We start from the raw sequence: 15,847 nt of genomic DNA on the forward strand, positions 1-15,847 counted from the left end.
CTTTGAAGGCCTATTGTTTGCTATATGGACCCCGTGGAAGGGACTGCCGTTGTATTCCCAGATGCTCTGATGCTTCATCCCCTTCTGCTCATTCTGATTAAAAGGCCCTTCACCCATCCACAAGGTGAATTTTTGCTCATCCTTTAAGATTCAGCTCATATTTCCATTGACAAGCCTTTCCTGACATTTTCTCTACTTCCTCTCTGCAGAGAAATTCCTTCTTCTATAGTCTTTAAATACCTTGTACACCTGCCATATCTGTCTTTGTCAAGAGACAGTGTGCTATTTCAGAATTTCAGAGCAAGGACTGTGTACTTAGTTGAAAGTCTAGTGAGGGAGCTAGATAAGAAAAATAACTATGATAACAAGGCATGGTGTATGTACCTATGAATATAAACATATGTAAATAATTTATGATAGAGGGGTCCACAGAGGCTTCTGAAAGCACTGAGGGAGGGCTCCAAACTCAGAATGCAGGACCAGTGCAGGTCCCGGAGATGGTAATGTTTGAGCCGAATATTGAAGCCTGTCTAGGTGTTAGTTTGGCAGACAAGGGGAAGAATGGCATGCCATGTAAACGTATGGAGGTATTAGAGACAGTGTTGTTTTTGAGAGCTTCCATTTGTTGGTGTGTTTGTAGATGTGATGGGAGATGAGCCGGGCGGGGAAGGCGGGACTCAGGACACGAAATGCAGTGCTGAATGCCATGCTAAGACACTGGTCTCCTGTGATGAGCTAAGTGCACGTGAAGAAGAGTCAGCGAGGGAGAGGAGGAGAATGGGGCGGTGACATCGCGGTCACTCAAGGCCCTTCAGTGGTCGTGCAGGCCTGCTGAGGCCCACGGTGGGAGCAAGAAGGCCGTCGTGCCGTCGTTTTTGTAACCGACCCTGTACTGATGGACATTTAGCTTGTTTCCGGTTTTTTATTTAAGGTTCTTTATAAGGTAAATTTGAAACACTTAATGAATTAATGTTTTCTTTAAAAACAGTATATTAAACCTACAGTTGCTTCACATCGTATAAGTGTATGCACAGTCACAGAATGATTCTGGTTTTCAAATAGTTAATATATGGCTCAGTTCATTGTGTCAGTGACTCTTTCAAACACAGAGATTTGGGTTGCTGAAAGGAGCAATGATGGTCACATTAGAATTTTTCTGGCCTTTTGTGATGATTGCCCAGTCAACCTGCTCAGAATTGGAGCACCATCTCTTCAGCTAAAATAAATATGATAATTTTTAACTAAAAGGAGTACTTTAATGTGTTTTATTATATCCTAAGAAATTCTTACATTATGAAACCAAATGTGTTGCAAATTTGCTTTTCTGAGAAAAAAAAGGTTTAGCATTGCTTTTTTTTCTAATACCTTTTCTGACTTTTAAAAAAATATTTTATTTATTTATTTTCAGAGAGAGGGGAAGGGAGGGAGAAAGAGAGGGAGAGAAACATCAGTGTGTGATTGCCTCTCACACCCCCCCTACTGGGGACCTGGCCTGCAACTCAGACTTGCGCCCTGACTGGGAATCGAACTGGTGACCCTTCGGTTTGCAGGTGGGCACTCAATCCACTGAGCGACACCAGCCAGGGCCCTTTTCTGACTCTTAAATCTAGGTACCTGATCCCCTTCTCATATGCATCCTTTATATGTCCTGTTAGGACATCTGTGTTTACTTCTGTCTCCTTTCTGCACTTACCTACTCGAAGGTGAGATATCTTACTGATTTTTATATCTCTGTTTATAGATGTGATTAGAGATGGTGTCTTAATATGGTGTGTTAAATACTGGGGCTTTTTCTCTCATCATTCTTCTAATTCTCATTATAATGACATTTTACTGAGGTCTTAATATGAGACAGGTACTATTTTGGGGTTTTTTTTTTTATTTAACTCTTCAACAAAACTATATGTGAGCTCTGTGTGCACTATGTGGGTTTACTGTTTTTAAAGGAAAAAATAGCTGTGCTGCTCACTTCACCTGGTTGAACTTAGGACGGCCGTTTTCGAGCAGAGCAAAGATAGGCGACCTGCATGGGCCACGCCTGTCCAACCAGGCAGAGCCAGGGCCCCAGCAGCTCCACTCCAGCACCTGTGCTCCTCGCCCCGTGTCCAGGGTGCACTGAGGAGTGAACAGCCTGCAAGCAGTAATATTTGTCAAGGTATACATTTTATCCTTCTTGTGTTTACAAATTTTTCCCATTTTTATATGTGAAAATTTCCAAATCCACAGAAGAGTTGCAGGTGTAGGGTCAGTGAATCCCCTGTACTCTTCATCTACAGTTGTTAAAATTTACACATCTGCTTGCTTCCTATCTTTCTTTCTGTTTGTCTGTCTGTCTGAACCATCTAAAGCGACTTTCAGATGTAATGGCACTTCATGCCTGAACACGTCAGCACGCATCCCTGACAACAAGGACATTTACATACAAAGCACAATATCATTACCACACTTAAGAAAGATAACGTGGCTACACAAATACTATGTAACATACAGTCCATATTTAGATTTCCCCAATCGTCCCAATCATTAGTGTCATGATTTTTTTCTCTTTGATTGAGAGGCAATCGAAGATCTCATGTTGCATTTACTTGACATTCCTCTTTGGTCTCCCTCAGCTTAGAACAGTTCTACCGTTTTTCTTCTTGACAATGACAATTTTGAAGAGTCACAGGTGGAATGTTTCACAATCTAAATTTGTCTGTGGGTTCATCATCATTAGATTCAGGTGATTCCTTTTTTTTTTAAAGAATGTTACATAGGTGATCATATGTTATGACACTCCCATTGCATGTAATGCCAGTCTGTTCTGTCATTGGTGATGGTGATGTTAAGTTTGATCACAGATTCAAGTTCTGTCTGATCACATGATTCAAGTTCTGTCCACCAGATTTTTCCACTAACAGGTGACTTCTTTTTATTAGTAGTAAGTAATCTGTGGGGTGATACATTGAAACTGAGTGTCCTTTTCTCCAGTAAACTTACAACCAGTGAAATTTTTAACCCCTTATAGATAATTTTTGATCAATTAATTATTTCAGTGGCAGTTGTAAAATTGTGTCACTCAAGTCCTATCGTTCCTTCTACATGTTCACTGGCATCCTTCTGTGAAGAGGAGCTCTGTCCTCTTCTTTTTGAATCACTTTGGACCAATAGATTCTTTTTTTATTTAAGTCTTATGAATATATTTCATGGTTCTCAAATTATCCCAAATTGGCCAATGGGAACACCTCCGAGCCAGCTCCTATGACCTTTTTGCTTATTTTCATTATTGGTTGAATGCATTCTTGCTTTATCACAGCGAAATATTTCAGCCTCCCAGCCCCAGTTCTGACTTCTTTCACTGGGGAGTAGTATTTAGAAACAAAGCTGTGGGTGCTGAGAGCTCATTGCTACTGTTACCCGACTAAAACGAACACCCCACTTCACACTTCCAAATAAGTAGTAGCGTTTTCTTATGTGTTCTTAAAGCCTCATTTGGCATGCATACAAATTCCACTCATATTACAATGAAAACAAAGAAAAATTAAAAACCCAAAGGAAATTGAAAATAACAACACTTCAGAATAAGATTTTTCAGTGGCAAGGAATAGTGCTTAATTATGATAAATATTGGGGTGGCCAAAAAGTCCTTATGGTTTCTTCTGTAAAATAAAAGACACATGTTTCATTTTCACCTATACCTTTAATAATTTGGATATTTTGAGTATGTCAGCTATCTCCTGCGTGGTATAACATTGATTGTTCTCAATTAATGTCTCGATTTGATTGCTATCAACAACTGTTCTGCCCGATTGTGGAGCATCGTTCAGTGAGAAATCCCCTGCATGAAACTTCACAAACCACTTTTGACACGTTTAATCAGTCACAGCACCTTCTCCATATGCTGCCCAAATCTTTTCTTTGTGTTTCAGTTGTGTTTTTACTTTTCTTCAAATAGTGGAGCATGATATGCCGAAAATGTTGCGTATTTTTCCTTCTTCAATATTAAAATGGGTACACAAAAATTCACCAATTTTGATGTTTTTTTAAAACCACACTGATATGACAGCTGTCACAATACAATCTAGCAAAACTGTTTTGAAGGAAGTTAAAGACAACCAAGTGGTACTAGAGCCATCTTACAGGAAAAAACCAAACACACTTTTCGGACAACCCAATAGAAGTTGTTTTGAGATACAAAGGTGCAGATGCAGGCACTCATTGTCTCTGGGCTACGTCAGGAGTTAAAAGTTAAGCAGTGTGAGTTGAAGTGTGTCTGATTTGGATGTTCCCAGATAGAAACATAAAATAAGTCATTGTCAGACTGCTCTTGGAAGACCATATTACGGTTTATAGACCAGAAACCCTCATTTATTTTAACTTCATGATCTAAATCATTGATTGGTTGACTTAATATTTCACTATAGTTCAAAAATAGTTTAAGTTCTTAATACAGTCATGTTAAATAAAATGTGACAGCAAAAAACATCATTGATACAGCAATACTTCAGAAGAGATAGCAATTGTATACTTTATTTTTGATTTGGTACAAAACAATCAAGGGAGAAAGAGATTACTTTGTGTTGAAATATTCTGGCAGTTACTCTGATTTCCTTAACTTGTAGATCGTGTCCTTAACTGCAACTTTTCCTTCCTGGAAACGTAGCTTTAATACCATGGTGCCTTTAAGTACCACTGACATTCTCTACCAGTCTCATCCTTTCCTGTTTAGTGTTTTACTAGAATCTCACTCTCCCGTCCAAGCTACTCAGATTGCTGGGCTCCCGGGCCTTCATCTGAACTAGTTGGTTGACTGTGGAACTGGGCTAAGCAATTTTTACTGAAGTCAGCAAGCCCCTTAACCTTCTGTGTTTTCACTGGTCTGCTGGTAAAATGAGGGAAATGTTGGTCTCCTGCTTTATACTGCTATCGTGAAGATAAATTTAATCAGCCATATAAAATGGCTTTGAGTTACGTGTTCATGAGAGCATTTAATAGATACTGTGTTATAGCGATAACAATCAGAGGCACTTGTGTTTCAGTTTATACTGCAGCAGGAATTTAGATTTGAAAATAGCATAATCACCACTAGAATACAGGGTGTTAGGAAAGCTGGAGAATTGTTTCCTTCTGGAGATCCGGGAATCTGTAGGATCCTTTCCTCTGGAATTTGGTGTACCTACAATCTGGGATGGCTCGAGGCCCTTTCCAGGGGAGCCCTGTAAATTCTGCCTCCTTTCCGTCCAGGTCCCGTTAATCCCGCAATGAGTTGTTTCATGCTTTTTAGCAACTTTCTCTCTTCGAAGGTCAGCTGCTCTTTGAAAAAGATATTTCTCATTGTATGTTCCTGTTTGCCTCAAATGAGTTTGTTGGTATCTGAGTTCTCTGAAACTTGTTAGATGTAAGGAGAGCTCTCTGAAATCTCCCACTTTTGTGGCCATTCATTCTTCTGCCCTGCCCTTGCATACTTCTGTGTCACCTTTGTTTCTAAATTACATATCCCAGAGGACAAGCTCCTTTGTTCTGCTTTTAATGGTGCCATGTATGAATAGCAACATGATGTAGATTGTAAAAATTACAAATGACTCTTAGGACTAAGAACAATCTTACATTAACCCTTACATTAAACCCTTCTCAGGTTACTAACAACACCTGAGGTTGAGTGGGCTTTCCCATTGTCACTTTCCCCAGCGTGATCTGCCCTGGCATCTCAGCATGTCCGTGTGTTTTCGAATGTTGGCACTTGCCTCCCAGTGTGATTAGTTTACACGAAAAGTATTGTATATATCTGATGTGTATCTAATTGTCCACTAACTTATTTGATAACTCACCACTTAATACCGGTATCAGAAGATGTCCAACTCTCAGAACCCCAGTTATATCCACTAGGATGAATTTTTAGGAGTAAAATTTTATTAGATTGCAAAGAGAAGAGGCTGGGACACGTGACATTAAGGAGCTCTGTTTGCTTTGCCAGTTGAGACTTGTTTCTTTTTCTAGTTAAAGTAACAATTTAGAGGTTATAAAAAGGACACTTTGGAGATTATGCTGGAGGAATGTTAGTAAATTTTGAGTGTGATTTGCCTATTTTAGCTTAATTCTGGCATTCAGTTTGGGGGTAAGAAAATCTGTCATTCATTGACTAGCTATGGTCCTCACCTGACTTTAATTACTGAGCTGCTAAACCACATGGGGATGACGGGGGACCGTCAGACATGGCCCCAAATTCTTGTCCCTGGACAGTGTGCAAGTCAGAGAAGCAATGCTGCATTTTCTGATTAACTGGTAGCAAACAGCATTATTTCCTCCAAATCTGTTTTTGATGTTTTTAGAAGAACACTCTAACACGGACCACTAGAAAGGACCACTTATTCTTTTTTTTTTTCCCTCGCTTCCTATTCCCAGCAGGTTGTGAGGTTGGTGTGTGCTGGCTAGCTACTGAGAGCTCACATTACAGTGGAGTACCGTATTTTGCCATGTATAATGCTCACTTTTTTGTCCAAATTTTTGAGGGAAAGATAAGGATGTGCATTATACACGGGCAGTACTAATTCTGTATCTATATACGTGTTTTAAATTCTTTTATTTATGCTTATGTGTTGAAAGTGTAACTCCAGAAAGCAATAACAGTATCCTTATGCAAAATAATACCCTGGAATATGATAATCAGTTTTGTTTCTAAATATAAATAAATAAATAATTGAATTTAAAAATTAAAATGCAAGATTTTTTTCCTAAAAGTTTGGGCCAAAAATGTGGGTGCGCATTATACACGGCAAAATATGGCAGGTGATCAAAGGTGGGCCAGTTTACACAGAAGTCGAGAATCATTTTTCTCTAGTCTCAATATGGATGTATATGTATTTTATAATCTAATTCTTTAGCTATAGAAATGAAGATTTTTGGGTGCTTCTATAATTTTATGGCATTGTAAGTATAAAATAAATTTGATGAGTTGTGTTTCTGTACTTGGATCTGCTCATAACATTTGTATGCTAAGTTTGTATTTAAAATAAACATTCACTGGCTAAATAAAGAACACACTAAGTTCAGGTTCCACAGCCTTGTGCCCAAGGATAGTCTGTTAGGAATTGCATTTGGGTGCAAGTAACACTGACACAAAGCACAGTGCCCCAAATTGCTAGGATTGCTATTTAGGGTTAATATTGTGATTTCTTGCTCTGCCCTTTTTTCATTCTTAAGATTACCTTATGGTAAGAGAGTGGCTTCTGTAGTGCACTGTGATTCATCTCCAGGCAAGAAGACAGAGGAAACATCGGGACCTTTTTAATTAGCCTTGCAAATGTCCCAGCCAGTAACTTCTGTTCACACTTCTGACCAGAATTTAGTCACTTGGCCACTCACATCTGCCAGGTGGAATAAGGAATGTGGTTTCCATTGCTAAGTCATTCCCCATGCATAGAGGGAGAGACGGAGAGACAGACAGACAGACAGACATTCTACTTTAAAGAAAAAGAGAGAAACAGAAATTGGTGAGCACCCAGCAGTTTCTTTCTGCCCTTTATGATCTTTCTAGCCTGTCTTTTGATCTCATCTGCTGTCATAAGCACTTCACATTGCAGCTTCACTAGAATACTTGGCACTCCCTGGGAACCTGCTTCATTGTCCTTCCCCCTTATTTCGCTTCTGTTGTCAAAGGCTTTGTCTCCCTCCCTAGTATCTCTGCCTCTTACCTCTGAGGTATTGCTCAGATTACATTTCCTAACCTATAGTCAGTTATTACCTGCCCCTCCCCCTACCTCTGATCTCATCTCTCTGTCACAGTTCTTAAGTTTTGGCCAATATATTGTAGTTTCATAGTTAATGTTTCATATCCTCTGTGACTATTTTGCCCACACTGGCTAGTAGAATACATTAGATATAACACATGTTCAATGCATATTTATTGAATTTCATTGCAAACCTAATGCCAGCAAGATCGTAGGAGAAAGTACTTTTGTACATTTTTAAGGGCATTTATTTTGTAAGAGAAAAAAACTCTGTATGTCAACATTATGCGTATCCTATGCCACTTAATAGCTGTTGACTAGTAAATGGGCCATTGGTTACTTCCGTGAATGGATGTTGGGCAGATGTGCACACAGCAGTTTGAAAACACTGACTCTCTGAACGTGTAGGACACATTGACAGTCTTGGCCTCTTGGAATGTGTGCGTTCGATGTGCCCAAGATTAGGGCACTCCCCTGAGAACAAACAGCAAGAAAGGGAGGGGGACAATAAAAACCTCTGTCTCTGCAAAGTACCTGAGAGCGCCGTAAGTGGATGGTCCTCCACCTGGTCAGGGGGTCAGGAGGCCATGAGGCCCGGGAGGCCTCAGGTCAAATTATTTCGCAGAGTGTCCTCTTCAAGTAAACTTTTCCATGTTTTTAACTGGTGCTTTCTAAACTGCTTTTTCATGTGTTTAGAGATATTTTTGAGTTCTGTTTATTTTGGGAGATGATTTCATTGATTTACATTAACTGATTTTGAGATGTTTCCTCTTTTTTTTTGGAATATGGCAGTCTGGGTGCCTCAGTGATGCTTGATTCACTCAGGTTGTAGCTTTTGTAAGTTTATATATAATTGTTAAGATTTAGGGAACATCTTTTTTAAGTTTAAAAAAATTCTTTTTACCTTGCATTTCTTGGTGATAGGACCAGGAAATGACATTTAAAAATGGCTTATTTCTGGGACTTGTGTTAAAAACTGCATCTGAACCATGTACGAGGTGTACAACTGACTGAAAAATTGTATTGGGAGGTACTCCTAGACAGTTTATGTTTTCTTCCAGTTCTGAAAAGTTGCTTCTCCTTGAATTTTATGAAGTGTCTAACATCCTCAGATTTTAATAATCTTCCGAGCACATTTCTCTACCGTTTACAGTTTCTACTCTTCTCGTCCTTTATTTTGGCAAGTTTTTAAATTACGTACTATCCGAGCAGCACTGGGAAGGATCAGTAGTGGTGGAGGGTCCAGGTGGAGTGACAAATAGGCGAGAGAGGCTGGAAAGTAAAACTGGCAAATAAGCCTACGGAGTCCAGGTGAAGGACGGGTTACTGAGGGCTGAGTGAGGAAATGTAGAAAGCACCAAAAATAACCTGCACTTTGGTTTCGCAGGAATATTAGAGAATTGTCAGGAACTGGGAGCATATCCCAGCACAGAGAACAGCCTGGGCTGGTATGGGAAGGATCTGGTGTCAGGGACTTGAGAACTCAGAGTCACTACTGACCCCATTCCCTTTGTCTTCAAGACATGCCAGCTTGTCACTCAGTGGCTACTGAAGCCCGTCTCTTCCTGTCACAAAAACAAATCGTGTCTTCTGCATATCAACTGGACTCTTTCCAGTCCTTTCTGCATATTGTTATCAGGCTAATAATGCCCAAGTATTGATTTTTATCAGTTAATTCTACTGATGGCAATCAAGTTTCCATTTCCTGTAGACAAAGTATGTGTTCCTCAGTCTGAGGTCGCGGGGGCATCACCGTCTGATGCCTGTCACCTATGCTTGTCTACCCCTCACTCTTCTGCCAGCATGTACCCTCCCGTTTTTGCTTGACAAGCCTCCCAGTGTCCCCTGAATAAATGTCCCCTTACTTTGGATTGTCTTCTCCCTTTTTTGTCTAGCCATGCTTCAGGATCCAACTAAAGTCTCTTCTCTAAGGCTTTCTGTAAAAATCTACATAGATATGTTTGTGGGATGATTTCTTTACAAATTTCTTGTATGTCACCTATTTCACTCGTAAATAAATGTTGCCTTCAATTGAAAACATGCCTGTTTTGTCTCTTCGTCCAGACTGTTAGCCCTCTGACGGCAGTGCCCACCCATGCAGTGCTTTCTCGTCTGATTTAGCGTCTGGTACGGCTCTGTGCACGTACTTGTGCAGAGCAAGGTCTCTCCAGCTGGCACCGTCAGGGTTCGGGCTGGATAACGGAGTGGGGCAGGGCACCCTCTGAGCGTTGCTGGACGTGTAGCAGTATTCCTGGAGTCTCACTCAGTGCCAGCAGCACCCTCTCCCCAGAGTGACAACCAGAATGTCTCCATTCATGCCAGATGCCCCGTGGGGGCACAGCTGCCCCCAGTGAGAACCACCAGTGTAAACAAAAGGTTCTAAGCAGTATCTCGGCAGGAATCAAAGACTGTGAAAGCTTCGAGTGATGATTTCATAGCATTGTGGGGTCTTGAGCAAAGACAAACTTGAGTCGATGGAAGATAGTAAATGTAAGATAGATCTTTTTATTTGCTGTGATCAGCCATAGAAAAGCCATTATAAACTGATGAGCAATTGCGATGCACCTAAGGTTAAGGTAGAGCAGGGCAACAGAGGTATTCTTAAGTTGAAATTCCAAAAATAGTGAGTTTCAGTGTTCATTTTATTTTGAAGCATTTTATACTTAAAAATACTATTTCCAAGAAAATAGTATTTTATTATTTAATTGAAAATTCATCTGGAGTTCAAACAATTTATCTGGAGTTAAACAATATCTTTGGATCAAGAACAACTTTTTGAAGTGTATTTGAGAGAATGAGTTTCAAAATATGAGTACAGGTTATTGTCAATTTATTACTATTGGCAAACATCAGTTGTGTTTCTGCATAGTTTTACATATTTTTCTGACTATTAGAGCATTGTGCTCAAGTTAGCAAATTTTCCAGCCCGAAGTGATACGCGCATGTGCACACTGATACACGGTACACGTGTGTGAGTGTGTATTCTAGACAATGTTTACCCCTCCGGGACACGGTGCTTCTGTGTATTTCTGCTACTCTCTTGTAAGTTCTTAGAGATTTTTATTATTAATATAGTCCGTGACATTGATACTGTAGGGGTGATGTCATGCTGAGCTAGAAGTAATGCATGATATTCTCTTGTCACAGCTGTGTGCCAACCACAGTGCAAACATGGCGAGTGTGTCGGACCAAACAAGTGCAAGTGTCATCCTGGATATGCCGGGAAAACCTGCAATCAAGGTAGGGGACAGTGTGACACAAGGGAAGAATCAGGGGCCCCCTCTCTTCCTGCCTGGTATAAAAATGTTGAGCTCTCGTGCCCAGCCACTTTCCTATGATTATTATTCTACATGTTTGAGCTGCCATTTGCTGAAAGATACAAATATAATAATGGCACATCTTTTAAAGTCTATTTCATGGAGGGACAATTAAATGAATTTCATCCTCATATTTACTGCTAATAATTAAAACGCATTTTGAAAAAGAGAATTGCAGCATCAGTAATGTTAGAAGCCTTACACCCGGCTACTCCCTGCTCTTCCACTAACTGGTGGCGAAGTCTTCGCACAGTGCTGGGCTGCTTGGACCCATTAGATGAAAATACTTTAATACTCAAAGTCAGGCAGGAAATTTGATGTGAAATTTCGAGGTCCCTTCAAACCCTGAGCCCTTCGATTTTGTGGTTAAATTTCATTTAACTGTTGACCAGTTTGCAATGTTCCTCTCAGAAATAAAGATTTTGATTAACTTAGTAAGTTACTTTTAATTGATCAGTTGCTTGTAAAAGCAAACATTTATTTAGCACTAACAGTGCCCCAGGTATTTTATATATATTATCTGTTTTCATCATTCCAACAATGTCAGGAGGTATTTATTATAATGTAGAAAAGCTATGGTTAGATTTCACTAGAAAGATACAAGAATAAAAGGGTCAGTGTTTTATTTATTACTTAAAGTAATGCTCCCTATAATTTTAAATGTCAAATGAAACAATCACATAGGGGTCTAACTGTCCCATAGATACTTACTTGACCTCACCTGATACAGAAATGCTATTGAAGTTGAAGTACTTCTTGTTTTGAAGAGTTGAAGTACTCTTGTTTTTCAATATCGGATACCCCTTGAGGTATGTCATGTAAACTGGTGATTTGTAGACGCAGCTTTCAGAACAATCCAGAACACTGATGTTCAAAGGTATATATCTAATTGTTCCTGCACTATCAGATGAAGTCCATGCTAGTAAAGTGTGACGTGTCCAATGGTAGGACAAACTTACTCTAAAGTGTCTTCTAGATGATCTGCTATTTGACTGATAACTGAATTTTTCCAGTGCTTCTTCTCTAATAATATTTTTCACCTTGGAATTTATCTAACATACCTGGGTAGCATTTTTAAAAAATAAATGGGGTTCTTATTATCTTAGTTTACTCTTTTAAAAATCCATTTGATTTTCCTTCTCCTGTCTAAGTTTTCAAGTAGCAGCTTGTTCGGTTCTGACTATTGAGTTACTAGTGTTCATCTCAGAGTCCCAGCATGCTTCTTTCTTAAAGCGATGAACATAAACCATCAGAGGTCTAATTACTATGTCAGCGCCATAAAACTTGGTGCCAGGAATTTATACACAGAGGATTATTAAAAGAAGCTACTGCTGAATTGCACAGAAAGGCATTTAAATTTATTTACAGAGCTTCATCAACTTTAATATGCTTCAAATACACTGAAGCTATTACTGGAACAAGGATTTATCTCTGGATATCTCTTATTTTCAGAAAACCAGCTAACTACATACTTATTTTCAGAGAAACCAGTTTATCACGAATGTATTTTCAGAAAAACCAGTTTTTCCAGTAACACATACCTGTTTCTCTAAAGAAAAATGGAAATGTCCTGAGTTGAAATCTGGCCTCCCAAAATGATATTCCTTAGGGGTAAAGGATTTCTTTAGTAGTAAAATGGGATTTTACGCCTGCAAAAATAGTGCTGACACTGAAAATGTAATTTCAAGTCCAACATGAACCTAAAACTCCAGGTCACAGTAAACCTGTGTGTTTTAATCATCTTTCTTGTCACCTTCCTGACCAAAACAGCCATTTGGCATGTTCCTGTTGGAAATGCTTATGTTCTCTGGGAGCAGGAGCCCTTTGTGGAGCTCCTGAAAACGGTCACTAAACCTGCACACCATCAGTGCACATTAAATACTTATTGAGTGAATGTTCCATGCAATGGTTCTTGGCCCTGAAAGCCACAGGAGCTTGAAAGAGTTCCATGGAGTCTTCTAGTACCTTAGTCTCTGAATCCGGGGACTGCGAATTTGTCAGGGTGAGAGCCGCTGTGGATGAGCTGGGTAAGTCGAAGAGCTGTCGAGAGACCCCCAGAAATGTTAGAGCGGATTGTCTATATCTGTTCTATGTCTACATTTTATCTGGACCATATATTTAATAAAGTGGAAAACTTGCCTTAGAGACGTGGGAAAACAAACAGGTTTCTTGTTTCTTGAGGAGAGAAATGTCAGAGAAGAGGTCCTTTGAAGTAATTTTGCAGAGCTGGTTATTAGCTTTTGAAAGCTAATAAAAAGTAGGTTTGGGTATAAGGCAAGTAACTGCTAAAAAATATTGTTGCGAATTGTGTACTTTAAGAAATCACCCCCAGGAAACTTGCTTGGCTGAGTGAACAGCTTGAGTAAATGACAAGCACTTGGGTGCTTTTAGAGCCGCCTGGGGAGCAGCCAGCATAGCAGGGCAGGCCCACTTTGGAACTGGCTTAAATTAACAGCCTGTCACAAGATATGTGTAATCTGCTCTTGGTGGTTCGCTCTCCCCACTGAGTCATCTTCTGGATTTGCTATAAATGGAGCACATGTAAAATCATAGGCATGGACTGATCATTAGCTTATTCTATAACGTACCCAGTACCTACCTTTCACAGTAGGTGAAATTCTAACCCAAGATTTGGGGGGGTTTTTCCACCTTACTTTTTCTGGTGATTTTATTCTTGTATATTTTCTCCCTCCTTGAGTCACTGTACCCATACAAGTCCCCTTTCCCCTCAGCCAAGAAAGGATACTGTTATAGATAATAATCTTTTTATAACTTTCCCACTAGGGAATTATTTTTTAGCATGTAATATATCATAGCATTGTATTTTTTCAGGAATGCAAGATATTCTTTTGAATTTATGGTGTGCTTTGTAATGAGTTCAGAGGAAACAATTTATGAGTATCAATTACTAATGTGTTGACATGGTTTGTGCTTCATATGTTGAATTCCCTATTCCAAGAACAGAATTCGTGTCCTGTAGCACATAATCAGACAGTAAACTCTGGTGGACAAGTTAAACCTGAGAGTGGATGGATCGCTTCTCTACGTCCAGCAGCCTAACTGCTTTAACCCTAATATTCAGGTAGTTTCTTACAGCCTTACTTTTTGAAGGCTGTGTGATTTTAACCTGAGAAACCAATGTTCATCTAATTTGGAATTTTAACTATTACTAATATAATAATTTTGAAATAGGATATAATTGCCTTTTTGTCTCTCTATTTTTCAGTCTTACCCATCTTATAATATTTTGGTAAGCTAAGCGTGGGAACAGTTACCTTTATTCTTTCTTTCTTTTTTTTTTTTTTTTTTTTTTGGAGAAAGCTTCTTATATATTCTAATTAAGTGTGACCTAAATGTAACATAAGCTCTTACATTTGAGGGAAACATTGATCATGGTATGTATTTAAATAAGGTATTTATGCAAATCATAACTGTGTGAGCAATTTTCAAGTATTTTAAACTATTGTACACATAATAATAAGAAAAAAGTCTTAAGTCGGTCATTCAAGACTTCAGTGTCCTGAAACAGAGCAGGTTGATCATAATCAATATTTATATAATCTGTTTGTTTTTTTGAGTTTTCCGTCTTTGCTGATAACTAAAATCATGCTTTTAAAAAATGACCATCTCTTTTTTGCTGTTTTTATTTTTAATTTATATGCAAAAAATGGATTGTTGACTTGTACGGTGTGCGTGTTCTTGGGAAGAAAGATGACAGTAATAAATTTTCAGGAAAACAAAAATTTAAAAAATGGAGAAACTGGAAGAACTGGAAACTAATTTTTGTAAAGTATCTATATTCTAAAGCATTCTTTTTGAACTCCACCAACTTTATGTAATTGTTTAACATATACTTATAAAGATTTTTAGGGCTAAAAATGACATCAGTTCAAAGTTGACTCTTATTACCTTCTTCCTGGTGTGAAGACGAACACCTCTACCCAACTCCTCACGACCGAGGCAGTGAGCAGCCTCTTTCCCAACCCCAGGACCACCAAGCCACAAGTTTGCCTTCAAGGGGTGAGCGTGCACTATCTCAGGGGGCCTGCGCCTCCCTCCTGCACGGCTTCCTGCACTTTTGTCACCTCTTGCAATTGTCCTGAAGACAAGCCCCAGGGGCGCCCCGCCTCCGCGCCCTGAGCATGTGAAGCAAGCAGCAGGGACTGTCACCTGGTGCTGACTCTCTGTGCCCTAAAAAGCCTGGAGCCTCCGCTGTCCTTTCACTGCATCTCGTTGCCTTTTTTCTTCTCTGGGTTTCAAAATGTTTTCTAAAAATAGGATAACAAAAGAATTTTTGTTTTCATATGTAGGTGAAGTCAGGAATATCAAAGCAACTGAGATTCTGATGGGGTTCTGATGGCTTTTGCTAAGTAGATTGTAGTTGGGATCAATCCTCTTCACCGCCAAATAAAGGGTGTAGAGTTCTGGTTACCAGAAACGAAACCCGTGTCTTAGCTTCCTTCCTTTAGTGCCACATCCTCTGATATTAGGAGGCCTAAGTTCTGGTTCCACTACAGCCCTTAGGTGAGCAGGTCATTTAAAACGTCTGGGTGTTAGGAAAACAATTAGTAATAGGGGGAGAGGAATTCCTGCCCTATTTCTCCACAGGGCTGGTGTGAGAATAGAAACACCAGAAATACTAGTGCCTTCATTATGCTGGAAAGCATTGTAGGAAGGTTAGGGGGTAGCATGATTTCACAGTTCTTCTGAAAACCTTTATCCCCTCTCACTGACAGATTTAGGAACATAGAATGGAATTAGAATCCTGTAAATCAGAAAGTACTCTCTGCTGAAAGGGACCTTTATGCATTTGTATTTCTTCTG

General features: G+C 39.4%; 1 protein-coding gene across 5 annotated transcripts in view; it reads left to right on the forward strand.

Annotated features, from left to right (window-relative positions):
- NPNT (nephronectin) overlaps nucleotides 1-15,847 on the forward strand; it is a 77,835-nt gene that overhangs the window by 23,063 nt on the left and 38,925 nt on the right. For 3 of the 5 annotated variants that reach the window (XM_053923125.1, XM_053923126.1, XM_053923129.1), the window contains 2 exons: nucleotides 10,854-10,946; nucleotides 14,951-15,043. In XM_053923125.1, coding sequence (XP_053779100.1) covers nucleotides 10,854-10,946; nucleotides 14,951-15,043 — 186 coding nt within the window. The remainder of the gene's footprint in view (nucleotides 1-10,853; nucleotides 10,947-14,950; nucleotides 15,044-15,847) is intronic. The other 2 variants (XM_053923127.1, XM_053923128.1) reach the window with 1 other exon arrangement.

This window comes from Desmodus rotundus, chromosome 4, assembly GCF_022682495.2.
Source record: "Desmodus rotundus isolate HL8 chromosome 4, HLdesRot8A.1, whole genome shotgun sequence".
Classification (NCBI taxonomy): domain Eukaryota; kingdom Metazoa; phylum Chordata; class Mammalia; order Chiroptera; family Phyllostomidae; genus Desmodus; species Desmodus rotundus.